The sequence below is a fragment of the Podarcis raffonei genome, chromosome 1 (genome assembly GCF_027172205.1).
Source record: "Podarcis raffonei isolate rPodRaf1 chromosome 1, rPodRaf1.pri, whole genome shotgun sequence".
In the NCBI taxonomy this organism is placed as follows: Eukaryota; Metazoa; Chordata; class Lepidosauria; order Squamata; family Lacertidae; genus Podarcis; species Podarcis raffonei.
Genome location: NC_070602.1, coordinates 3,114,203 through 3,140,409, shown reverse-complemented (window position 1 = coordinate 3,140,409; position 26,207 = coordinate 3,114,203). Strand labels below are relative to the sequence as shown.

General features: G+C 48.8%; 2 protein-coding genes across 2 annotated transcripts; one reads left to right on the top strand and one right to left on the bottom strand.

Annotated features, from left to right (window-relative positions):
- Positions 1-872: 872 nt before the first annotated feature.
- DNAAF2 (dynein axonemal assembly factor 2) lies at positions 873-21,591 on the top strand. The gene is made up of 3 exons (XM_053383829.1): positions 873-3,324; positions 15,659-15,805; positions 18,394-21,591. The coding sequence occupies exons 1-3, from the start codon at positions 1,123-1,125 to the stop codon at positions 18,910-18,912; spliced, it is 2,868 nt and encodes a 955-aa protein (XP_053239804.1). The 5' UTR covers positions 873-1,122; the 3' UTR covers positions 18,913-21,591.
- Positions 21,592-21,965: 374 nt separating this feature from the next.
- On the bottom strand, positions 21,966-23,802 carry MGAT2 (alpha-1,6-mannosyl-glycoprotein 2-beta-N-acetylglucosaminyltransferase). Its single transcript, XM_053383725.1, has one exon. The coding sequence runs from the start codon at positions 23,655-23,657 to the stop codon at positions 22,248-22,250; it is 1,410 nt and encodes a 469-aa protein (XP_053239700.1). The 5' UTR covers positions 23,658-23,802; the 3' UTR covers positions 21,966-22,247.
- Between the last annotated feature and the right edge of the window lie 2,405 nt (positions 23,803-26,207).

Sequence of the window (26,207 nt, the reverse complement as noted above, 5' to 3'; positions counted from 1 at the left end):
TGCCATTAATTTGATTTGAGCTGATTTTATAACGAACTGATTTTAAAATGTTGTATTATTTTACTGTTGTTAGCCGCTCTGAGCCCGGCTTTGGCTGGGGAGGGCGGGATATAAACAAATTATTATTATTATTATTATTATTATTATTATTACTACTACTACTACTACTACTACTACTACTACTACTACTACTACTACTGTGGAGGGCGGGATATAAATTTATTATTATTATTATTATTCAATGCAAGAGAAAACTTTTGTCCATTGCCTTTTAGCTGCTCAGGGTGGGAAGTCTCATTTGCAGCGCTTTGTCCCAGCACCCGCTCCGATTCTGCCTCTTGACCTGTCACAACCCATCTGAAAGGCAATGATCATCAACTTGGGGGTGCCCTCAAATACTTTATTGGGGGAAGAGGAAGGGACATTGGCCCTTAGGACTCGGCTCCTACGATCTGGCAGCTCCGCCCCAGCTCCCCGCCTCCAGCGCCTCCGCCAGGAAGGACAGCGAGACGGGGAACGGAAGCTCCTCTCTTTCACACTTCCTTTCCGCTCTAGGATCGGAAGCTCCATTACCGCTGTTAACCCTTTCAGGACGAAGCGGCAGGAACCTCCGGGCCTCTCGGACAGACACAAGAGACACTTGCGGGGTGCGCGTCACCCCCAAATATCTCATTGGGCGGTGCGAAAATACCTGGCACTTACGTTAGGAACACTTCTACAGCGACTGCGGCCTCCGCCATCCCGGCTGAGCGGAGGCCGCCATTTTGCTTGCCGCCGTCTCCACGGCGACGGGCCTCGCCGCCGCCATTTTGCCGGGGTCGTTTCTATAGCAACGGCGGCCTCCTCCATCCCCGCCGCCATTTTGCCGGGGTCGTTTCTATAGCAACGACGGCCTCCACTATCCCCGCCGCCATTTTGCCGGTTATTTCTATAGCAACGGCGGCCTCCGCCATTTTGCCGGGGTCGTTCCTATAGCAACGGCGGCCTCCGCCATTTTGCCGGCCCCCGTCTCCATAGCGACGTTCCTCGCCGCCGCCATCTTGTTAGGGTGGCTTCCATAGCAACGGCCGCGCTTCGCCGCCGTCCTCCTCCTCCTTCCCCGGCGGCTTTCCCAGGGCCGGCATGGCGGTCCGCTCGAGCCTGGAAGCCCTGGACCTGACGGGGGACGAGGTGGAGCGGCTGAGCCAGGCCTTCCAGGACGAGGGCTTCCGCAAGCTGTTCGCCGACTACGCGGCCGAGCTGAGCGACCCGGCGCAGCGGGCCGTGTACGAGGCGGAGGTGTCGGCCCTGGAGCGGCAGCGGGGCGTCGAGGCGCGCTTCCTGCACCCGCAGCCCGGCTGGGTGCTGCGGACCAGCCAGGCCGGCTCCCGCCGCTGCTACGTCAACGTCTGCGGCAACGCGCTGGTGGCCAGGCCCGAGGCCAGGCCGGAGCCCGGGGGCAGCCGCTGGACGCTGCCGCACTGCCTGGCGCCGGCCCGGGAGGAGCTGGGCAGCCGGCGCCGGCCCGGGGAGCCTCGAGGCCCGCCGCGCCTGGTCTACGACGTGCTCTTCCACCCGGACGCGCTCCGCCTGGCCGCCCGCTCGGCCCGCTTCCGCCGCCTGGTGAGCGACACGGCCCTGGAGGCGCTGGAGAGCCACTTCTCGCCCGGCCTGGACCGCGCCAACGCCGTGCCGCTAAGGGGCATCAAGTACAAGGGAGTCCCGCAGGCCACGCTGCTCCGGACGCCGCTGCCCGGGGGCGCCCCGGAGGGAACCGGGGAGGAAGAGAGCCCCTCGCCGCTGCCGCCCTTCCCCACGCCCTACGCCTACCCGCCTCGCCCGGCCGAGCCCCCGAGGCCGGCCCCCGATCCGGCCCCGGCGGCCACCACGCCGCGCTGGAGCCTCCGGCAGCGCTCGTACGTGGACCTGCAGGACTACCGCTGCTGCCGCGACTCGGCGCCCAGCCCGGTGCCCCGCGAGCTGGTGGTGACGGTGGAGCTGCCCTGCCTCGGCTCGGCCGCCCAGGCGGAGCTGGAGGTCCGCGGGCGGGAGCTGCGGCTGGAGTCGCGGCGCCCCGCCGCCTACAGCCTGCGCCTGCCGCTGCCCTACGCCGTGGACGAGGCCGCCGGCAAGGCCACCTTCAACAAGGCCAAGAGGCAGCTGGTGATCGTGCTGCCCGTCCTGCCGCCGGCCGGGATCGAGCAGGGGAGCCCCGGCTGCGGCGAGCAAGGCCGGCCGGAGGAGGAGGAAGAAGGAAGGGAGGAAGAGGAGGAGCCGCCGCCGCCGCTTTCGGAAACCGGAGGCTCGGCTGAACCGCAGCCGGGCTGCGCCCCGATCCAAGCCGCGGAGCAAACGCCCCTTGCCGCCCACGTGGAGGCGAGGCCGGGGTGCGCCGCGGAAAGCGCTCCGGCCACTCCCGAGCCCGGCCTCTCCACGTGTCCGGGTCATAACGATTCCGACGATCCTCGGAGCCCCGGGGCCAGCAGCCCGGAGGATCCCGCGGAAAGCGACCCGGCGGCTGACACGCGTCCGACCGTCTCGACGTGCGCCGGCACTGGTCGCCCCGCGGGTTTGCCTGCCGCGGCGCGTGAAGATCCGTGCGTGGACAGCACCGTGGAGCTACGCGGCCCTGTTGCGGGAGTAAGTCAGGGGCATCTCTGCGCCGACATGGATCTGAACGAAAGCACCCGTGTCACCAGCGACGCGGTGCCCTCCTCGTGCCCCGGTGGCATCGTGGCTCCTCCACGTGTGTCCCGCTGTGACGGCCGGGATCATTCCGTGGCAACCCTGTCGGGTCCGGACTGCTCTACTGTAGATGAGGCTCCGATGCCCTCGACAAGAAGCGAGCTTTCTGCGCCACCAGGGCGCCCCAGTACCACTAGCACCGTGCAGATTTCTGCACCCGCCTCTCTGGGTCCTGCAAACATAACCTCTGGTTCTCCTCTGCCGCCCACGGAGGGCCCCGCCGTTGATCCAGATTCTGCCAAAAGCCCTGCTAGCTGCCTTGACTCTCCAGTGCCCCCTGCAAGCACAGCCGCCCGGTGTCCCCCTTTCCAATGCACTCAGGACGAAAACTCTCTGAGGCTGATCTTGCAGGTGCCAGACATTGTTCCCCAGAGCCTCAGGGGGGAAGTAGGAACAAATTGCTACAGAGTTAGTTTTGCCAGCAAAGACTTTGCTTCTTATACATTCCTCTTGCAGTTTCCTCCAGAAAATAGACTGCGTCCCCCTGAGTTTGGACTTGATGTGTCCCCCGATAATGCTGTTATTTCGCTCACCAAGTCTCTTGAGACCACTGGACTTTGGAGAAAGATGTATTTTGGCCCAAATGGTGATTCCTTGCAGGTAAAACTACATTTCATACTACGCTCACCCTCAGGGTGTAGCAGAATCAAGGGTATATTTTTGAGGCCCTTATTTCATTTTTATTCTGCTCTTCTTCTACTTGGGGCATTGTGGACTCACTTGTTATCCCATACATTCTCACAGCTACACTTTGAAGTTATGCCGAGACTAATAATGTGATAGGCCCCACATCACCAGTGACCCTCATGGCTGAGCAGGATTTGAATGTGGGTCTCCAAAACTTTCCCCACTAGGCTCCTTGCTAAATGTGTGAGCAACAGAAAGGCGTCTGGGTTCACACAGTGCATAGTTAAACGATGGAATTGATGGCCAACAATTTGGATAGCGTTAATAGGAGGCTAGACAAATATGTGGAGTATAAGGGTATTTCTTATGCCCGCTGCCAAGGCAGTGATAAGGAGTGCTGTTGTGCTCATGTGCTTCCCTGAGGCATCTTGTTGACCACTGTGGACAGCAGAATGCTGGACTCGATGAGTCTTTGACCTGATCCAGCAAGGTTCTTCTTCCATTCTTAGGATTTGTGGGACTAGTAAAGCCCTTTAAAGCCCTAAATGGCCTCGGTCCTGTATACTTGAAGGAATGTCTCCACCCCCATTGTTCTGCCCGGACACTGAGGTCCAGTGCCGAGGGCCTTCTGGTGGTTTCCTCCCTGCGAGAAGTAAGGTTACAGGGAATGAGGCAGAGGACCTTCTCAGTGGTGGTGCCTGCCCTGTGGAACGCCCTCCCAGCAGATGTCAAGGCAATAAACAACGATTTTACTTTTAAAAGACAACTGAAAGCGGCTCTGTTTAGGGAAGTTTTTAATGTCCGAGGCTGTATTGTTTTTAATGTTCAGTTCGGAAGCCGCCCAGAGTGGCTGGGGAAACCCAGCCAGATGGGCGGGTAGAAATAATATTTATTATTATTATTATTATTATTATTATTATTATTATTATTATTAAAGCAAGTGAGGCCCCAGTTAGTCCTTTACCTAAAGGCCAACTAGATCCATGTGATGTTAAATTGAAGTGCTGTGGTTGTTTTCTTATTGCCCATAGCTATTGGGGTGTTGGGAACATTTTCCTTCCCTACCACAGTGATGAAAAGAAAATAACCTCCATAGTAAGTAGTGACTGTTACGTACACCCTTTTAGTATGGCAACCCACTGCTCTCTTCCCATTCTCTTTGCCTCCGAAGGCTTGAGAAGGACCTCTGAGGATGGTTGGCAGTAGGTGAGTAGGCTTGTATGAGAGAGAGAAAAAGTCATTCAGGAACCTAAGTCCCAAACTGTTCAGGGCTTTGCCTCAAGATTGCACCTGACCTCCTTTGGGCTGAACTGGAGAAGGCGCTGTCAAAACACAAGCACCTCATAGTACTGAAGTGAATAGTGTGTGCCTAACCCTACACAGTAGAACTTGTCCCCTGAACTTGCTTTGCTACTTGTTTAGTTTTGTTGTTTAGTCGTTTAGTTGTGTCCGCCTCTTCGTGACCCCCTGGACCAGAGCATGCCAGGCACTCCTGTCTTCCACTGCCTCCTGCAGTTTGGTCAAACTCATGCTGGTCTCTTTGAGAACACTGTCCCACCATCTCGTCCTTTTGTCCCCTTCTCCTTGTGCCCTCCATCTTTCCCAACATCAGTGTCTTTTCCAGGGAGTCTTCTCTTCTCATGAGGTGGCCAAAGTCTTGGAGCCTCAGCTTCAGGATCTGTCCTTCCAGTGAGCACTCGGGGCTGATTTCCTTCAGAATGGAGAGGTTTGATCTTCTTGCAGTCCATGGGACTCTCAAGAATCTCCTCCAGCACCAGAATTCAAAAGCCTCAATTCTTTGGCGATCAGCCTTCTATTTATGGTCCAACTCTCACTTCCAATACATCACTACTGGGAAAACTATAGCTTGAACTATACAGACCTTTGTTGGCAAGGTGATTTCTCTGCTTTTTAAGATAGTTTCTCCTATTTGATGCCAGCAGGGGGCTGAAAATGTCATCCTCCTTCTGACACCTGTTTAGTAAACAAATGTGTGGCCATTTGCAGTTTCATCATCATGTTTGTTTAGAAACTGAAGAGGCAAAGTAAAGTATGCTTCCTCTCTGTTTCAATACTCAAACTAGCTTAATTTGCAGTTCTGCTCCTTGAAGACAGCATTTCTTGTTATAGCTTCCACCTTTGTGAATAAACATTCCAGACCGAATGCTCATGAATCTGTAGAGTGATTCTCTGGAGTTCTGTTGCCTAGAATGTTTCTTTGCATGGGGGAAAAAAACCTCATATTAAAATTGCAGAGGGAAGGAAAGAGAGGATCTAGGTTTGGTCTTCTTGCTGACACTGGGGCTATACATTTTTCCCTGTTGAAGAAAACACACACATTTTTTTTACCACTTAATTGGAGCATTGAGTCAGCTCTCATCAACATGAGATACTATTAGAGCTACGGTTGCATTCTGGCAAGGCAGAACCTGTGTATGTCAGGACTCAGTAGCTTCAAAATATCATTTGCATTGACATATAATTAATTATTCAAACTCACATAAATATTAATTATATGCCAGTACAAATGACATATTGAAGCTACTGAGTCCTGTATACTAGTGATGACTAAAATAAGCTCTGTACTTTATATAGGGGTGTTTTGCAGGACCTTTTCACCTGTCAGGCTTGGTCTGCTGGGCTAGAAAGCTTTGCCACTCCTGAAATAGAAGTTTAAAGTCCTAACCAGCACTTTGATTTGGGTCTGGATATTGGCCAGCCGTCAGTGAAACTCTTGTAATAGTGGAGCCACACGTTCCTGATAACTGGCTCCAGTCAGCAGTCTGGCCACAGCATACTGTGCCAGCTGAAGCTTTCAAACAAAAGCTAGTTCAGCTGCAATGCAGGTCGTGAGGTATCCTGGCCAGATCTGACTTTTCTAGGAACAGGTGCACCCAGCGCACCAAGCAAAGTTGTGCAAATACACTTTTGCCCACAGCCAGCTTCTGAACATCCAGGTTCAGGGTGCAAAACTCAACTTTAAAGTGGGGCACAATCCAGACTAGCTGCTGCTTGCTTTTGGTTTAGTTGCGAGTAAACTGATCAAATCAAGCCCTTGCTGTTAAATAGAAACATGTCGAAGAAGAGCTTATAAGTATATAGTGACCTGTAAACCATCACCAAACTCCCCTGTGACTTTGCTCTGGTTCTAGAACCAGGTGAGGGTGCTCTGCAGCATGTTACTTTTTGGGGATGGTGTTTGGGCTTCTGTCTTCTGGCAACAGAGACATCTTTATCCTTTGTCAGGTGTTTCAGTTGTGGCCTTGAGTAATTTCCCTCCTGTTCTGGAGTTCAACCCGCCACTTTGTGGAGGATCTTGTCTTGTGCTGGAGTGCTAGTTGTGTTCACCTTCTGCTCCCATCTTAAATGCACACCCTCGGATTGGAAAACCACGGCAGTTTTTAAAGAAAGAGACTGAGCACTTGATACGGTTGGACTTTCCCCACTGCTATTCCTGCAAGGGTTGCATCTCTGAGAGAGGTAATGTGACCTTTCGTTCTGAAGTTCCTTAAAGGCCAGTAGTTTGTTAAATAGGGTTTTAACAGATCAAATGCCCTTTTGATTAAAAATTTTAAAATTATATTATCTCATTCAGTATGGATCATTGATGGCAAGGAGGTAAAAAATAACTGTGGCATTTCTCTCAGAGGCTGGTGAAAGGTCATTAATCTAATGCTTTGCAGAAACCATTAACTCCTTATGTCAGGCATTGCCGCTGGCTGGGTGTGAGGACTACGAATGGGAGAAGGTTCAGTTGCAGGTGACTGGTTTCATTTCGTCAGATTTTTCAGCCAAGTAGTACAGCAAAAGCAAATAAGTTTTCCATCATACAGAACAGCTGACACCTGGAGACTGAAGGTGTGTCCCAGTGACCAAGATCTGTACTGCCAGCAGTGGCTCAGCTGTGCTCATGGGTCTTTGCCTTCCGCAGCCCATGGATGGGGCCTGGTTGCAGTGATACCCCTGCAGTATGGACAACAATTGGCCATTTTTTCTCCAGGGAAGATAGAGAGATATAAGAAATAGGCATGCAGGGAAGCATAAATTCCAGACATGAAGCCTTCAGGCAAAGATGCATTGTTTAGAATGAGAAAAACGGGTTTATTTAGTGACATTCTCATGGAGAGAGATTCAAGATTATCCACGTCTTGGTCCAAGAAACCAGATACCTTCTTGTTACAGTATAAACAATTTTAACAGCAGCTCTAGTTTTCTAGCCTTCCCACATATCTAGATTCTTTTGGAATTAGCCAGTGGAATTAGTTCTTGCTTGACCTCCAACTGAAAATACTTTCATAGGAGAATGCTTAGAAAAAAATAAATATTTTCAGGTTATACACTGACATTGTAGCAGTTGGTTAACTGATAGAAGTGTGCTTAAGAATATATTGGTGGCTTTGTAAGTCATCCTTCCCCCAACCTAGTTTGAACTACAGTTCCCATCAGTCCTAGTCAGCACCATTAGTTCCCGAACACTGTACATCCTGTCCAATAGCTGCCGACTGTAGTTGAAGAACATGCTGGAGGTAGTCGAAATGAATGCCAACCCTTGCAAGAAAGGATTAATAACACTGATAATTGAATGCACAGTTGGGAACAATTTGCTCAATATTAGAATGACTCTTGGGAAAATTAGTCTGGATTGTTGTCTCTTCATTCCATAATTCTTGTGCTAATCATGTCTTGATATGTGTATGAGTCAAGAAGGGAAGGGATTCTACTCCCCACAACAGTGGTTCCCAATTAGCTTAGTACTGCAGACCCCTGTTTTTCAAAAGGCAAGCCATGGAGCCCCGACTTCTGAAAATTTTGATATCTCTATGGTAGGCTTTTTTTTATGTGAATGGTGCCACAGACCCCCCCTGGGTGGGTTATGTAGACCCCCTGGGGTGTGCGGACCTCCAGTTGGGAACTACTGCCCTACAAGAAACTGATATATTAACTGATTTCAGGCTTCTCATATGCATCTGGTTGGACACTGTGAGAACAGGAAGGTGGACTACATGGATCATTGGCCTGATCCAGGAAGGTCCTCTTATGTTTGTTGTCAGGGAGGAAGAGAAAGGAGAATCTTAGCCGCTTTGAGACTCCTAGTGATAAAGCGGGATATCAAATCCAAACTACTACTACTACTACCTCCTCCTCCTCCTCCTCCTCCTCCTCCTCCTCCTCCTCTTCTTCTTCTTCTTCTTCTTCTTCTTCTTCTTCTTCTTCTTCTTCTTCTTCTTCTTCTTCTGTTCACCAGCACCCACAGAGACCTTCCCTTGTGCCTAGAGGGTCTTCTCCACCCATTGAAATTAAACTTGATGACGCCTGGTTTACTCAAACAAACCAAATTCAAAACATGGTTTATGAAGCTGACTTGTTTCAGTAAACCATAAATAAGATTAATTACATTTTGTGTTTGGACCTAACACTAAGCTGTGGTGAATAGAAAATGGAAGTGGAAGCTTCAAATGTCCCCATGACTGTGGAGGCAGAGTGTATAAGCCAGGGCTGGGCGATACCTGGTTTCCAACATCACAATATACCAGTGTATGACAATGTCTGAAATAAGGATGGAGCTAGGTAGAGGCACTGGCTGGCTTGACGGTTTCTCCTGCATCGTGATTTTTGCCTGCGCCTGCTCTTGTAATTCGCTGCCCCCTGCATTACTGTATGATACAATACAGTGGTACCTCGGGTTAAGAACTTAATTCGTTTTGGAGGTCTGTTCTTAACCTGAAGCACCACTTTAGCTAATGGGGCCTCCTGCTGCCGCTGCACCGCTGCTGCACGATTTCTGTTCTCTGTTTCTTTCAATTTCATTGTTTTGCATGGGACAATGACAATAAAGATACCGTATATCGTATATCGTTCTCATCCTGAAGCAAAGTTCTTAACCCGAGGTACTATTTCTGGGTTAGCGGAGTCTGTAACCTGAAGCGTGTGTAACCTGAAGCATATGTAACCCGAGGTACCACTGTAATCATGACTGCACATAAACTAAGAAATACAGACTAAAATAAAAGTTTGTGCTAATCTACATGAAAAACTTTATGTAAAATATAATCCACAGAAAAGAAAAATGACCTTTCTCCTAACACCACAGTTTTGTGAGGAACATACAGTTGTGGTTTCCAGTATTTCCAAGCTGATACCATTAGTAATAAGCACATAAATAGTATTATACTCATTTACTTGTATATTGCATGTTCTAAAATGGTGCTCATGTTACTGTGAAATCTCTTGGGTTTCCCCATACCTTGGTATTTTTCTGTGGTGCTGGGGTTCTTCTGGGGTCCTTTGTTTCTGTCAATCCACAGATTACATGTTTGCCTAGTTGTTCCTTTCCAAAACTGAGCAGCTAGTTTCATGTTTTGCTGGCAGCAGCGGAAAATTGCCAGTTCTTGATGTTTTCCAAATGAGTGGAGAAATGCCAACTAGAATTGGTTTTGGCACGTGGACGTTTAAGGGGATTGCCATGGTGAAACGCGGTTTGCTTTTCAGAGGGGGAAATTGTTGCTCTCGTCGTCACCACCAGCAGATAGGCAGTGGAGTTCCTCCCTCTCTATGTTTCCCCCAAGAAGCAGGGGTTGGTTTTTAGTGCTGTGAGAAGGCAACCTACATACCGTATTTTTCGCTCTATAACACGCACCCGACCATAACACGCACGTAGTTTTTAGAGGAGGAAAATCCATAGGCATGCCACCCGTAGGCATTCCCTCCATAACACGCACAGACATTTCCCCTTACTTTTTAGGAGGGAAAAAGTGAGTGTTATGGTGCAAAAAATACGGTAAATGTTTTAAAGCAGGATTCCTTTTCGCTTACACATGGTGGCACTAACGGACCGGAGACCGTATCTCACTCTTCTTCACCTGGGAGGAATTCCTGTGTGTTTACTCTTCCAGCTGGAACTGAAGGGGGCTCACACATCAGGGTACAACCATAGAATCATAGAACTGAAGTGTTGGAAGGGACGCTGAGGGTCATCTAGTCCAACCCTCTGCAATGCAGGATTATGCAGCTGTCCCATACGGAGAAGCAAACTTGCAATCTTGACATTATCAGCACCAGGCTGTAACCAACTGAACCATCCAGGATCTTATGCAAACCAAACCTTTAGAATGCCAACTAGAAGATATTCAGATTGATTAAAAAAAGATGTTCCTTCCATCTCTTTGTATTTCAGCAATGATGTAATAGGCAAATGGGTTCCAAGCCATTTTGGAAGCCAGGGTGTAAGCAATAAATCCCCCTTAGTTAATAATACACACTTTCCCCATAAAACTGTGTCCACAGTGTTAATACCATTTTAATGCCCAGTTTCCCAAATCAGCTTTAGTCATCTGAATGGATTTGCAGTGGGTTGCTAGGATGGAAGAATTTGGTGGTAGCTTTGCTCTAGGCTAGTCTATACTTCAGATAGACAGGAGCATTAGACTCCTGAGTAAGCTTAGCTGCCGTGAGATCAGAGGAGAGGTCCTCTTAAAAGTATGTAAATACCGTATTTTTCGCTCTATAACACGCACCCGACTATAATACGCGCGTAGTTTTTAGAGGAGGAAAATCCGTAGGCATGCCACCCGTAGGCATTCCCTCCAGAACACGCACAGACATTTCCCCTTACTTTCTAGGAGGAAAAAAGTGAGTGTTATGGTGCAAAAAATACGGTAGTTAAGGAACAGGAAGCGGAGAGAAGGCATTAACAGACAGCTCTCTCTTTAGCTGGGATGGGGCAATCATGCACCACTTATAAAGGTTTCATGCAGACCTGTATAAAGCAGTTCTTTCGCCCTCTTCTTTTTTCTACAGCAAATTAGTGTAACAGGGAGCAACTCTTAGACAATCACAAAGCAAAAACCACACCTCTCTGAATGCCATGCCCTTTCCCCAGAATAAATATATTTGTCTAACTAGTGTCCTCCCTAATGTGGAGCAAAGTAGTCAGTTCTTCCATTTCCTATCCTTTATAAATATCTGATGAAATTAAGTCCACATTTCCACATTTGTCACCAGATTTTATTTGTTTAGTTTATTTCAAAGCTCTTTTAATCCTGCCTTCCTGTTTGAAAATGCTCAGAGCAGCCAACAAACAACTCCCTAAAAGTACACCCCATTAGCACATAAAACTGTTCAAAAACATTGTAAGATGCAAAACAGTGTTTTGAAACATTTGCGTAAACCAAGCAGTGCTAAAAGTAAAGAAAGGAGCCCCCGCATGCTGTTACGTACTAATTTTCAGTGGTTTATAGATGTTTGCTTTGGTGCCGTTGTTGACCTTTGCTTTGGAAGTTTCTATTTATCTAAGCGTTATTTGTCAAAGCAGAGGCGTAACAATATAGAACCGGGATTAGAATATTTATTGTAACATGGTATTCGAAAATGGGAATGAGAGGAGGAAATAAACCCAGGGCCATTTCAAGTCATTTTGCTGCCTTGATGCATCACAGAAACTAGAATAAAGAATAGAGAATACATTCTGAAAAGAAAAGAAAAATCTACCCATCAAAATTGTTACTGATTTAATCGCTGATAAAAAGCACCATCATTTTCTAGAAGCCATTAATATTTAAGTTTCATGTGCCACCTTCTTGGTATAGGAAACTTGTGTCACCAAAGTTATTAACCTCTTGATTAAGCTGCCGAAAGCCTTTCTGGAGATGTCTTAATTCTGGCCATTGCTAATACCTTATACATAGGAGACTCCCCCCTTTGTGGCTTTCATCTTCCATTGCCGTAGAGACTCTGACTTTAGCTGATCTCCTCTGCGGCAGGATTTGCAAAAAGGCAGAGAGGCTCTGAGATCTGAGTTTCTTTTGAACCTGTTTCCTGAATTCACCATAAAGGCACCTTAACTTAATTTAGATCCAGCGCATGACCTACTTTTAAAATGCCTGCAGTCTGCTGGAGAGAAACTTTCAATTCTAATAACTTAGCACTGGGTATTATTGATAAAGGGGCAAAAATGGATCTGTTACCATTGGCAATTGCTCCAAAGACTACTATGAACCCAAAATGTGCTTTATTAATTGTTTTTATTTCATGCCCTATGAACAACGTGACATAGTGCTGACATATAGTGTTAAGTCCTAGACATACATCGTTATTGTGGTTTTGTGCAATATTCTCAATATGCCCAGTTGGGTTCAGTGACTTACCTATGAGTGATATTCCATCTTGCCATTGGCCTTCTGTTGGTTGATGGATTTGTGTGCTATTTCTGGGCTGGACATGTATTTATTATTGCAGGTTTTCTTAACATTGTGGTTCTATTAGAAGTTTTTTATTTATCTTATTCCTGTCGAAAGTTGTATTTTTATAAGGCCGTAAGCCACATTGAATGAGTTCATAAAGTCATCCTATGAATGTTATAAAATAAAAATGTATCTTAATATATGCGAAGCTTCTTGAGGGTGACATGTTCCAAGGGTGCATGTGTGGGTTTTGTTAACTCTGAAGCAGTGGCGACAGTGATGTAAGGTTTTGAGAAGGGGGGAGCCTCTGGCACCTCCTTCTCCTCTGGAAAAGGCACAAGCATATGGGAAGCTCTTGCTTCTGTTTTCAGTCAACTGTAATTACTTATTTTGTCCAAACTGAGGACCATTATTAGTGTTTATAGTTAATCAACTGCATTTTGAAGGCGGCTTGTTCTCTGAAATATAGTTAACATTCATCACAGTTTTCCCTAGCTTTGGACATGAGTCACTATGGTTATCTGCAGATGGAAGCAATCACTTCTGATTTCCTCCTTTTGGTTGTCCTGGTGGAGGAGAGGGCAGGGAAGATTGGCAGGGTATAGATAATAAAACTGTTATTGTTATTATTAAACTACAGTTCAGCATTATGTGTGAACCAGGACAGCATGTGGAGCCATCTCTTTCAGTGATGTGCAGACAGAGAACATGGGCAAAAATAACGAAAGTGGAATTCCCCACAGGGCAGTTTGCTTCATCAGTGAACCTGGACATTTTACTTTAGCTTTAAAGGCCAGATCCACAGAGCTCCTTGGGACATCCATTCCATTTGCTGCTTTCTTCTAGCTGGAGCTCTTCAGAAGCTTCTCCCAGCTGTCCCCTGAGATTGTGGAAGTGGCGGCTCCAGGACAAAGCACGCATGTACCTGCAATCCAGAAAACAGCTTTGGGCACCGTTGCCTTTGTACCTGCCTTTTCTCTAAACCGAAAAGTCCCAAATGTTGCAACATTTCCTCATAGGGGATCTTCTCTACTTTTTTTTTTACAACTGTATGACAAGCAAAAATTCACTGGCTGAAGATTTTATTGCCACATGGTCCAGTTCATTTACCCCATGTGTAAAAAGCTTCACCTGCTGAATTTCTCCTCGCCCCACAGTTGTACAAGGCGCTGGCGCTTTGCCAGAAAAAAAGGTTGACAAATCTGCATAGCCTCTGTTTCTCTCTCATTGGTGAATGTCTTTTGGGGTTGAGTAATGCAGCACTTTTGCATCTGGATTCTTGCTCAAAGGCCTTAAAAAAATGTCTGCAGCCTAACATAGAATTGGCCTGTTACTGTATATATTGAATCTTCATCCTGACCTTCAGACCGGTTGGGTGTATACAGCATAAGCACAATAATGAAACAACAGATAAAATGGTTAATCATTAAAATGTACTACACAAGGTTAAAATGCTTCTGTGAGCAAAAACACCTTAGCCTGGTGCCGAAAGGACTCTGATGAGGGTGCCAGGGAAGCAAGGCTGTGTGTGTTGTTGTTGTTGTTTGGTCGTTCAGTTGTGTCTGACACTTCGTGACCCCCTGGACCAGAGCACGCCAGGCACTCCTGTCTTCCACTGCCTCCCGCAGTTTGGTCAGACTCATGTTTGTAGCTTCGAGAACAGTGTCCAACCATCTCATCCTCTGTTGTCCCCTTCTCCTTGTGCCCTCCATCTTTCCCAACATCAGGGTCTTTTCCAGGGAGTCTTCTCTTCTCATGAGGTGGCCAAAGTATTGGAGCCTCAGCTTCACGATCTGTCCTTCCGGTGAGCACTCAGGGCTGATTTCCTTCAGAATGGATCGGTTGGATCTTCTTGCAGTCCATGGGACTCTCCAGAGTCTCCTCCAGCACCTTAATTCAAAAGCATCCATTCTTCGGCGATCAGCCTTCTTTATGGTCCAGCTCTCACTTCCATACATCACTGCTGGGAAAACCATGGCTTTAACTATACGGACCTTTGTTGGTAAGGTGATGTTTCTGTTTTTTAAGATGCTCTCTAGGTTTGTCATTGCTAAAGGCTGTGTGGCAAGGGCAGTTGAGAGTTCAGGTGTCACTGCCAAGAAAAACTTTTCTTTCATTGGAGTTCCATGGCATCCCTCAGACAGATGTGCACAAGGAAGAAGGGCCTTGGCAAAAAGACTTTAATCACAGAAAAAGGAAGCAAAACCAGCCTGGCCTGCCCTTGTGCCATTTGCCAGCATATGGAAAAAGCATTATCACCTGCAAGCATGCAGCAGCTCACCATGAAAGGCTTGGCCAAAGGATCTGCTTGAAAATTAGGCAGCTGTATTCTGGTTTCTAGTATAAGTAGATTGCTTGAAAAGGAAGATAGAAATACCTTAAGGAAAGCATCACTTTGTTGACTAACACAAAGTCTGTCAGCCCACAATAAAATCTACACCTTGTTGCTGATCCAATTGGTTATGTGTGACTTTCTGATTGAGGGTGCCACAGCTGAAGGTTTTGTCCGTTATTTAAGAAGAGTTTGGATTTGATATCCCACTTTATCACTTCCCGAAGGAGTCTCAAAGTGGCTAACATTCTCCTCTCCCTTCCTCCCCCACAACAAACACTCTGTGAGGTGAGTGGGGCTGAGAGACTTCAGAGAAGTGTGACTGGCCCAAGGTCACCCAGCAGCTGCATGTGGAGGAGCAGGGAATCGAACCCGGTTCACCAGATTACGAGTCCACCGCTCTTAACCACTACACCACACTGGCTCTCTATTTAAGAATGCCAGCTTTAAGGAGAAGCAGAGAGCTGGGGATTGTGGCAGCTTTGGGGTGCCTAAGGGCTGGTGTTTTGTAACCAAAGTTTTGTACAGTGGTACCTCGGGTTACATACGCTTCAGGTTACAGACTCTGCTAACCCAGAAATCGTACCTCAGGTTAAGAACTTTGCTTCAGGATGAGAACAGAAATTGTGCTCCGGCGGCGCAGCGGCAGCAGGAGGTCCCATTAGCTAAAGTGGTGCTTCAGGTTAAGAACAGTTTCAGGTTAAGAACGGGCCTCTGGAACAAATTAAGTACTTAACCTGAGGTACTACTGTACTTGTTTTGTAACCAAAGTTTTGTACTTGTTTCTCCCCTTCAGGAAAGGTGGTTTGTCACTGAAGACAATGTGGATGAGTTTCTGGACAGTCTTTCGAGGATGTCCCGTTCCAGCCCGTCTGAGATGGAACATCAGCCATTAATTGAAGTGTTGGATGTCTCGGAGGGCAAAAGTCAGATCAGATTAAAGGTAAGGCATTGTTCAGCAGGCCTGCCTTATCATCCATGAACAACGCTGGAGTAACCAGTCACTGCCTTACCTGTCTCCAGTTCCATTTGCCCAACACCTTGCTGCTTGTAAGGATATTTTTACCTGTGCATTAAGGGCGCTCATTGATTCTGAAAACTTCCAAATTAAATGTTCAGCAAACATGGCAACTTGCTATTCTACTTGTATTAAGCTCCCCCACCCTGGCATGCGTGTGCTGGGAATCTTCTGGCTTCAGCTCAATGCAGGACAAGCAACATTGAATTTAAATTGCAGAGAGAGATTTAGGGTAAGCAAGAGAGAATGTTCCTAATGGCCATGAGCTTGCTCCCAGAACAGACCACACTGTTCCATTGCATTTGGAGAGGATCTTAACTGCACATCAGAAGTCAGATTTTTTTTCATCTTATTGCGGATCTTGTAAGCTTTATGATTTTGAAGCCCTTTTGGAGAGCATGAAGACTTGTCATCGTCTGCTGTACTTGGAAGGAATAGAAGTCCAAAATCAAATATAAACAGAGGCAGCTGGCTGGACTGACACCTAATATTTAGAGTCTCTTGAAAACATAGATAATTTTAAGAATTACTTGGTCCTGTGTGGCGGTTTCTCAAATAGCCTGCTGTAACAAACGGTCAGATTCCCATCACAGAATGAGGGTTTCTAGGATGTCACTCTCCTCCCCTCCTCCCGACTTAATCTGCAGAATCATTACAAGAACTTCACAATTTGTAAAATTATAGTATATCCCAAATAATAAATGTGGCAGCAGATGAGTTGTAATCTCTTCCTGAAATAGACCGAACACGGTGTGGCTCCACATGCTGCATTTGCAAATATTATTTCAATAATCATGTGCCTCAGCCAGCCTGTATCTTGGATCAGACTCTGAAAGTTCAAGGCCGCAGTCTGGACTTTGCTCCTGGGGGTGGGTTGCGAGGTGCACTCTCTTTAATTGCCTGCACACAATGAAATGAAAGATAAGAGCAGACATCTGTATTTGTAGCCCAGCTCTCCTTATGGACTCTGGGGTTGTTTCTGCTTCCCCTACTGTAAAATAAAAGTGTCTCACACTTTGTATGTGTTGTCAACTTACAGCTTCCATTTAAAGCCTCAGAGGCTGCCTTGCATTTCTACCTGGGATCTGGCACCTGTTGTTTGTTAGCTGTTGGAAACTTGCCAACTGCAATGAATATCAATATTTGATTTTCTACATTTAATTATTGAAAGGAGAGCAGAGCTTGATATCGCTTGGATGGCAATTCCAGCCTATACCAGACCTCTTGGTTGGTATCTACGTGGTGTGTTTTCCCTTATCTGTGCTCTCATTTTTCTCAGTCCTGCACTGCAGCAGAAGAGCTTTTTCCATTAACATCTGCAGCCGGCACCGTGGCACAGACCACCTGGGTGTCCTAGATTGCACAAGGCCAAGAATATTGAGGTTGGCAACCACCTGCTGTTCATCTCCAGGCTACTTTGCCAGCCACCGCAAGAGTTTGTACCTTATTCTGTATCTTAGAGGACTGCTTTATTTGCCAGTGAAAATGAGAGCTGGTCTAAAGTCTTCTGAGCAGCACAGAACGTGGCCCGTCCTGCTGCATAGGAGCGATTGGAGGAATGTTGACATAGGGACCTGGGCTGCCAATCATTGGCTGCTTGTGGGCATTGTCAAAGAGGGTCCTTAGCAAGTAGGGTCCTTGGACGATTTAGATGCAGTCCTCAGCAACAAGGTGTTGAGGCTCAAAACACTTAATTTAGACTACATGCATTGTTTTACACTTATTTGCACTGAATTGCATTTGCCATTTTACCACCCATTCACCCAGTTTGGTCTTCACAATCTCCTTTTGTTTCATTATCCCTGAACAATTTAACATCACCTGGAAACTGGCCTCGGAAACTAGATTGTTTATGAAGAAGTTAAAAAGCATAGGTCTCAGTATCAATTATTGGGGGAATGCACTTTCTACATCTCTCCATTCAGAGAAATGGCCATTTCTTCCTACTCTCCACTTCCTGATACTTAACCAATTCCTGATCTGCAAGAGGACCTCTCCAATTATTCCATGAGCTTGCTGACATGTCTTTGCTGAGGTTCCTTGTCAAAAGTCCAAGTACACCATGTAATCAGAATAAAACCAATTAGTGCACCACTTATGACTTATGCACATTGAGTCATAGAATCATAGAGTCTCCTCAGCTGAAACCATGACTCCTTCTCTGAAATGTGCATGATCCAGATGGCCCCAAGGCATTTGGTAACTACGGCTCTGTGACAAGCGCAAGGCATCTTGCACAACCCAGCCAGAATCATCCTTCCTGTGAGCAGCCACCTCTTTGCCTCTGAGCACGTTCCCAGAGCTTTGTAGGTCAGGGTCCACTGCCAGGCCTGCAAAAATCTCCAGCCCTGTTTACTGGAAACATTGCAAGAAGGTACGAACTAAAAAGGGAGACCTGTTTGGGAGGAAGCCCAGGTTGTTCCTGTTTGGTGGCTGAGACTGTTTTCAGCAACACTTCTCTCTACCTTTAGCCTACAACTGTAACAAACAGCTCTCCCTCTTTCTTTTCACAGCCGCTGGAGCAGAACGGCTTTGAGCTTGGTAAAATGCAAGAAGGAGCTGCTCCCAAGGGAGAAGATGGTGAACAAGAAAATGGCAGTGAACTCTCAACAGATGCAGAAAGCTGCCCCACACAAACAGCTCCGCTCACATCCATGGAAACAATGGGCCAAGTTGGCGGGGGACCAGGCCATTGTTTGGAGCTTGACCCCAGCAACCCCAGCTTGGCAAGCCCTGGGAAACAGCAGATAAGGGAGTGTCGTGAGTCAGAACGTGCTTTTGCAAGGGAGGAGGAAAGAGCCACGTCCACACCGCAAGCCCAGTTTGACTGGGAGGAGGCTGGCCAGACCAGAGGGGGGGAGGGTGTGCATTCAGAGTCAGCACAGAACAGCCAGGGCCAGGACAGGAGCAGGCCGGCTCCTCCTGTGCTAAAGGAAACAGACATGCGGGATGGAAGTGTGCAGTACATTACCAGCCACACAACGCACTGCGCAGTCGCCTTTCAGAATGCTTTGTTGTATCAACTGGATTAATGTGCTGAGCTCCCAGCCGGGCTCTGCAGCGAGAAAAACCTCAAGTTTTACATTTTGCATTTCCTCCAAAGAGCACAGGAAAGGGACGGTGCAGAACCCCAACCACAAGTCTTGCGGAAACAAAGCACCGGTCCCATCTGCTCAAAAACATTCACTTCCATTTGGGAGATTTGAAAGGAATGGACTCCAGGAAGGGGTTACCAACACAGTGCTCTCCAGATCAACTTCCATCAGTCCCAGCCAAAGGTCAGGAATGAGGGAAGTGGCCGTGCAGCAACATCTGGAGAGCAGTGCCTTGGCAGCCCTGGGTTTAGACGAGCACTCAGCAAGTTGCTGAATTTCAGAAAGAAACTGGCAGTTCATTAAAGTCAAAATCCTGTTGCTGCGAGTAAGGGGAACATACAGGTCATGGTCAGGCTACATCTAGGTTTGTTAAACTGAAATAGGAACATGCCTTTTGCCTGTGCACACAACCAGGATTAAACCAGGAAGTCTCTAATCAAATTCCCATTTTGAACTGGGAGAATATAGTTACTAGCTTTGGAATGAGGATCTTAAACCAGACTTTGAAGTTTCGTTTAGGATGCTGGCTTGTTCTGAAGCCGGTGACTGAAAGAGGGAGACTTCTTGGTTGTGACGTCTTGCGCCACGGAAGGGCAAAGCGAAGAGGCTGTGTGGGCAGAAGGCTAATTCATCTCTCGGCTGAGCCAACTGAGCCATGCTCTTGCGCAAGGCCTCGTCACAACTTCAGGGTTTCATAATGCCTTTATTCCAACTTCCCTTTCCTCCATCATTCTCATTTCTTCTCCGCTGATGGGGAAACAACAGCCCACTATTTGAAGTATCCTCCCGTCTCAGAAGCCTCACATTTCACAACGACTTGTGCTGCCACAATTACTTTCAGGGGTGAATTTGTATGGTTTGCCTTTGGGGCATCCCTTTCACACTCCGCAAGCACCCTTCAAACAGGTAGATAAAAATGCAACAGCACCAGCTGGGCAAAAACCAGCTTGCTTGCTTTCATGGTGGATGCTAAAACCAGTATAAATACCCTGAGTTGCTCTCTGTTCGTCAAAACCCATGCAAGTCTCCTGAACGTCAAGTGTTGCGACTGTCTTGGGAAATCCCCTGGGTGCTTGCATGAAAACTGTTTTGGGGGAACTCAAAACCTTTCTGAAATGTATGCAGCACAATCTATTTTGGATCAGGGTGTCATAGCCAGATTGTAAACTGCATTCACAGGAAGATAATCCTATTCATTTTAATGGAATTGATTTCAAAGTAAGCATCACTTCTAGGGACAGGGCTGTACCCAACCGTTGCAGTTCCACTGCCATTGGGACAGAGAATAGCACACCCCACAATCAGCGACTGTACATAGATCTATTCCCAGCTCTACGTTTTACAGCAGAAATGTGTTTCGGGTTTTCTGTTGGCCAAACTAGTTTTCACAGTTCAAAGACTATTTTAGAAATTCTGCTTAATTTGTCTACCATAGCTAGGCTGGATGCTTTTGAAACTGCCTGCATTTTACAGGAAGAGATTTTGTGCCAACTGTTTTAACAAAAGTCATCAATACCCTGGATGTGGCAGGTACCTACCATGAAGCTAAAATTCAGCACATTTTAAATGGAAGAATTGTTCCCCAGTGATCTGCATTGGGGCTCAACAGTGCTCAGTTGGAGCAGGATTGTAACCCTCTTCTCAGTCCCACAGATTTCACCAGAACCCACTCTCAATTAAGACCTGCTTGAAAACCCATCAGCACTCTTCAAGCCATTAAATTAGAAGTTCTGTCTACATTAATTAGCATGTTCAAAATTGAAATGGAGCAGGGAAGACTAACCTAATGAAGTCTTTCCTCTCTTGTAACCTGAAGAAACACATTTGCATCCCAGAAAGTCAAGTTCTGGAAAACACTCAGCAGTTAATTATGTTAGACAGAATTCAGTAGTTTCCACTAATTGGATTGTCCTGTAAAATCTAGGAACACACTAAAATTCACCAATAAAGCGTTTTGCTGCAGGTCTAAGGGATGCCTTGGAGATGACTTTGCCATCTTGTGTTTTCTGCTGCTGCCTGTATTACTGCACCACAATACACAAATGGGCCTTTGTTACATTTTGGGCATATAAATGGATTTCATCTTTGGTGCCTTTTTCCAGAGGCAAGGAAGGGCACAATCCACTGGGAAGTTCTTTTGCACAAGGCCCATTTACTTTATGAAGAACTTGTGCAGGAGAATTTTCTGATGGGATTGCGCTGTAACATTCATTCAATACATAGTTAAATTAGATCTGTGCTCTTTCATCAAGAAGGGCTTTTGAAGGTTACTGAGCCTCTTAACACAGATGTAGACTAGGCTCTCAATTAGTATATATCTTCTCCATATGCTGTTACTTTACATTGCTTGGGGCTTTTAGCTCTTAGATGCTCTCCTGCATTTCTTCAGCCCTATTTTTAATTATTTATTAAGCTGGGCTGCCTACGCAGGAACCTGAATTGTTTCTGTAACAGGAGGTAAATGGTTGTCATTGTTTTCAGTTCAGTTCTTCAAATGTTATGTTGTTCATTTACTTTACTTTGTATCATTGCACTGTGTCGTCATTACCATTGTTGAAACTGTTCTTTTAATTTGGCGCTATAAAAATTAAAAGGGATTGTCTCGGATCACTGAAAGACTTGTATTACAAAAAACATGATTTTTTTTATTTTGGCAGAACTAAAAAAAAAAGTTGCATATTTCTACATTTAAGTGATAAGAAATGGATTTCCAATTTTCTCATAAGCACATAGCAAATAAAATAGAAGGCTTTTGCAGGTATTAAGGTACCAAATTTCAAGCAAGCATGTACAAGATTATGGAATAATGAATGACTGATTCTCTCTAGTAAGATAAGTGGTTGGCAGAGAGAGGGTGAGGGGTTGTTCAGAAAGCGCCGACCAGTTCAGAACTGGGGAGCTCCTGAGTTGCGGACAGGGGGCCCTGGTCATCTTAGGCACTCGCCCAACCCTTTGACACCCAAACTGCAAAAGAAAAACGGAATTCAGGGTTGTTTGAAAGTGTCACAAACACTTTATAAAAAGGCCTAGGTAAAAATTGTCAATTATTCTTCCAGTAAACAAGTAGCATTTATGTTTATTTTTAACATTCCCCTAGACCTTTCTGCCTCAGAAACACTTCTTTTCTCTCTCTCTCTCTGTAATAACCACAGTCCCTATTAAAGCAGAAACCAATCAATACATTTTCGCCCCCCTGTTTCAGGCTCATGCCTGTACTAGATCCCACAGGCCCAACGGGGAAAGGCCGAGGCTCCATCCAGGCCCGGCTGGGCTCACTGCAACCTGCGGTAACTTTTGCAGAGCTCGTGGTCCCGAATGTCTCCCCAGCCGCCGTTCTTGACGTGGGGGCTCAGCGGGGCCAGCGAGTACCTTTTGCCCACCGCCATGGTCTCGGGGAACAGGTGCTGCCGGTTGGCGTCCAGCAGCGCGTCGACTTTGGCACTCTGGGCGGCGGGCTGGCACTGCCTCTTGTGGTGCATGCCGCAGTCGCCCGTGTGGAAGACCCTGGGGATCTCGGGCACCAGCACCTTCCAGAAGCGCGGCAGGCAGCTGACGGTCAGGTGCTGCAGGGTCCAGTCCCAGTTGTAGTCGTCGTAGGTGCAGAAGGCCTCGGCGCAGCCCATCAGCTGCTCGTAGGTGTCCCGCCCAAAGGCCATGCCCATGTTGTGTTCGGTGGACTTCCAGGTCTTCAGCTCCAGCTTGTCGGCCCGTCCGGAGAAGGGTCCCCGCACGGGCGCGTAGGTGCCCAGCGACAGCACCTGGCACTCGGGGCAGTCCCTCTGGCGCGCGGCCCACAGGCGCTGCAGCACGTGGTAGAAGTCGGGTGCCAGGTAGTGGTCCTCTTCCAAGAAGAGCACCAGCCCCGGGTGGCGTCGCAGGGCGCGCACCCTCTCCCAGACGAAGTGCAACTTCCACCACCAGTGGTGCTTGGTTTGCGCAAAAGCCGCCTCGCGGTAGTGGCCGAAGGCGTCCGGGTATTGCGCGTTGAGGCAGCCCAGGCGCAGCGCAGCCGCCTGGCCCACGTCCCTGGCACAGTCCCGCGGATCGGTGCCCGGGAACTCGCCCGGGTAGAGCTGCAGGCTGAAGGGGAAGAAGACCTGCAGCACGGCGCAAAAGTCCACCGACGCGGCCAGCGCGTTCAGCTCGGCCGACCACACGTCGTGGCTCAGCACCAGCAGCACCCGATCCGCGCCCGGAGCGCGGCGCAAAGACGCCAGCAGCAGCCGGAGGTGCTCGGCGCGCTCGTGCACCTGCACCACCACCGCCACCGGCACAGCGTCCGCCCCGTCGCCGCCGCCTCCCTCCGCCGTCGCCGCCCGCCAACGCTCCTCGTTGCGCACGGGCTGGTCGAAGTTGAGCCGGTAAACCAGCGAGCGGTAGTGCAGCGTCCGGTTGGCCGACGCCGCCGCTTCTTCCCCGGGGAGCCAGGCCGGAGACGACGCGTTGGGCAGCCGCTGGCCGGAGCGGGCGGGGAGGATGCTGCTGCTGCTGCTGCTGCTGCCGGCCGGTACCCCGGGCTGGTCTCCCGGCGGCGGCGGTGGAGGCGGCGGCGGCGCCCGATCGTCCGCCTCCCGCTTCCCTCCGGTTTCTCCGGCGCCTCCCCAAAGCGCCAGGGCGCAGGCGGCGGCGGCCAGGGCCAGCAGCAGCGCCAGCACTTTGCGCTTGTAGATGCGGAGCCTCATGGCGGCGGCGGCGGTGGCGCGGCCGCCCCTTCGATCACCCAGGAGCCGGGCCCGGCGCGGCCCTCCCTCCGGGGCGCATCAGCCGAGCGGCCGGGCGGCCAACGGTGCCCTCCGCCGCGCGCGCGGCATCGTCGATGGGCTCGATCTCCCTGCCTGCCCGGCTGCCTTCTTTCTCTCCGGAGGCGGCCAAGGGGCGAGCGGCCAGTCCCCGCGCCGAGGCCGGATGGGGCGTGGGCGGGCGGGCGGAGGAGGAGGAAGGAGGGAGCCGGCCAGGCAGCCAGCCGCCCCGCCCCGGACGCGCCACCAGCCGCCACGCTCCGCTCCGCCGGGGCTGCAGCAGCGGCGAGGACGGCGCCGCCTCCGGATCCTCCTCCTCCTTCTCCTGCCGCCGCTCTCCGCCCTCCACGTGCGCCTTCCGCATCCGGAGCCACTGGCCGGCCGGCCGGGGAGAGGGAAGAGCCGGCGCTGGGGGTGGAGGGCGGCCTGGGCCCGGCGGAGCGGGGAGGCAGAGGCAGCCGGAACTGGGAAATCTCCAACATTTCTCCCCTGCAAAGGGGGACGAAGCATTCGATCACAATATTTTTATTTGTCACCTGCCCATCTCAATGCGTTGCCCCAGCCACTCTAAGCAGCTTCCAACAGATATTAAACATTTAAAATGCTTCCCCCCCTACAGGGCTGCCTTCAGGTGTTTTCTGTTTCCTTGCCTGGGGGTCGCATAACTCCCTACCCTCCAACATTTCTCCAATGAAAATGGTGTTGTTGTTGTTTAGTCGTGTCCGACTCTTTGTGACCCCATTAGGTCCAGTCGTGAGCGACTCTGGGGTTGCGGCGCTCATCTCACTTTATTGGCCGATGGAGCCGGCGTACAGCTTCCGGGTCATGTGGCCAGCAGGACTAAGCCGCTTCTGGCGAACCAGAGCAGCGCACGGAAACGCCGTTTACCTTCCCGCCAGAGTGGTACCTATTTATCTACTTGCACTTTGACATACTTTCAAACTGCTGGGTTGGCAGGAGCAGGGACTGAGCAACGGGCGCTCACCCCATCACAGGGATTCTAACCGCCGACCTGATTGGCAAGTCCTAGGCTCTGTGGTTTAACCCACAGCGCCACCCGCGTCCCCAATTAAAATAGGGACATCCTATTCAATAATGATCTGCCCATGTAACTGGGTTGCCCCAGCCACTCTGAGCAGCTTCCAATATATATAAAAACATTAAACATTAAAAAGCTTCCCTCTACAGGGCTTCCTTCAGATGTCTTCTGAAGGTTACAAAGTCGCTTATCTCCTTGGCTCCAGGGTTGCATAACTCCTTACCCTCCAACATTTCTCTGATGAAAATAGGGGTGTCCTAAGGCATGGATCAGCAACCTAAGCGGCCCGTGGGGGTTGTTTAACCGGCCCACGAGCCGCCCACTCAGCGAGTCCGTGTGTGCTGTGCTAAACCAGTGCAGGGGGCATGGGGACTCACTTCTGCGGCACCAGAAATTGTACCTGCGCAGATGTCAAAAATCGCGCACACTATCCGGCCCACAGAGGGATCTCTGCTGGAGTGAACCGGCCCAGGCAAGGTAAACCTTGCTGACCCTGCCCTAAGAAAAAGCAGAACATTCTCGGATCAAATCGGAAACCGGGAGAGCTTCTGTAAACCTGAGACTGTCCCTGGAATACAGGGGCACATCATGGAAGGTCTGCAGTATTACGTAGACAATTGCCCCTCCTCCTCTGCATCTTTAACCAAGTGCAAGCCCCACCTCCCCCTTAAACTTGGTGGGGGATTGGGTATCATAGAGCATGTGCAGAGTCTTCAGCCGTGCAAAGAAGGGGAAAAAGAAGGCGGCATCTCCTCTACCTAGAACTTTTCCCTTGCAGCTGGTTGTCAGAAGAATCTGTAAGGAAGAACTGGTACTTGCTTATTTCCTCCTCCCTCTTGACCAGATTTCCTTTTGTGCTGTGCCTTTTTAGAATTGCACACAAGAGGATGTGGGTGGCTGTGTTTTTGTTGATCTGCCAAGTCGTGGCATAAACGTTATTTAAATAAAAGAGGAGTTGCTGACACCAGGCTTTGAGATGGGTGTGTGGTCATTTTAATCCTTCCCTGCTTGGGAATGGTGTGGCCTTGCTTTCCAAGACATCCGCCTGCTGCAGCTGATGCATGAAGCGCCAGTTGGAACTCAGAAGCAAATGCAAATTACTTGGCAGTTTAAAAACAATCACGTCCAAAAGAAGCGTCTGGCTGGAACTACAAGACTGAAAAGGAAAATGTTTGTGTGTTGCATAGAAGGAACTGAGGAAGGTTGGAGAGTTCAGAAGGGGAATTTTCTGAAACCTCAGTAGTGGATTTTAATTCTGGAAGGGACCAGCTATATATTACAGCCCCACTATTCCTTTTGACACTTCATTCTGACAAAAAAAAGGGTTCTGTGGAACTCTGAACTTCATGTACAGAATTCTCCCCTCCGCAAGCCCGGATATGTCCTTGGTAGTACTCTTAATGCAGCCCAGGCCTTGACCATAGAACACCTCTCCTGAAATACCTGAGTCATTC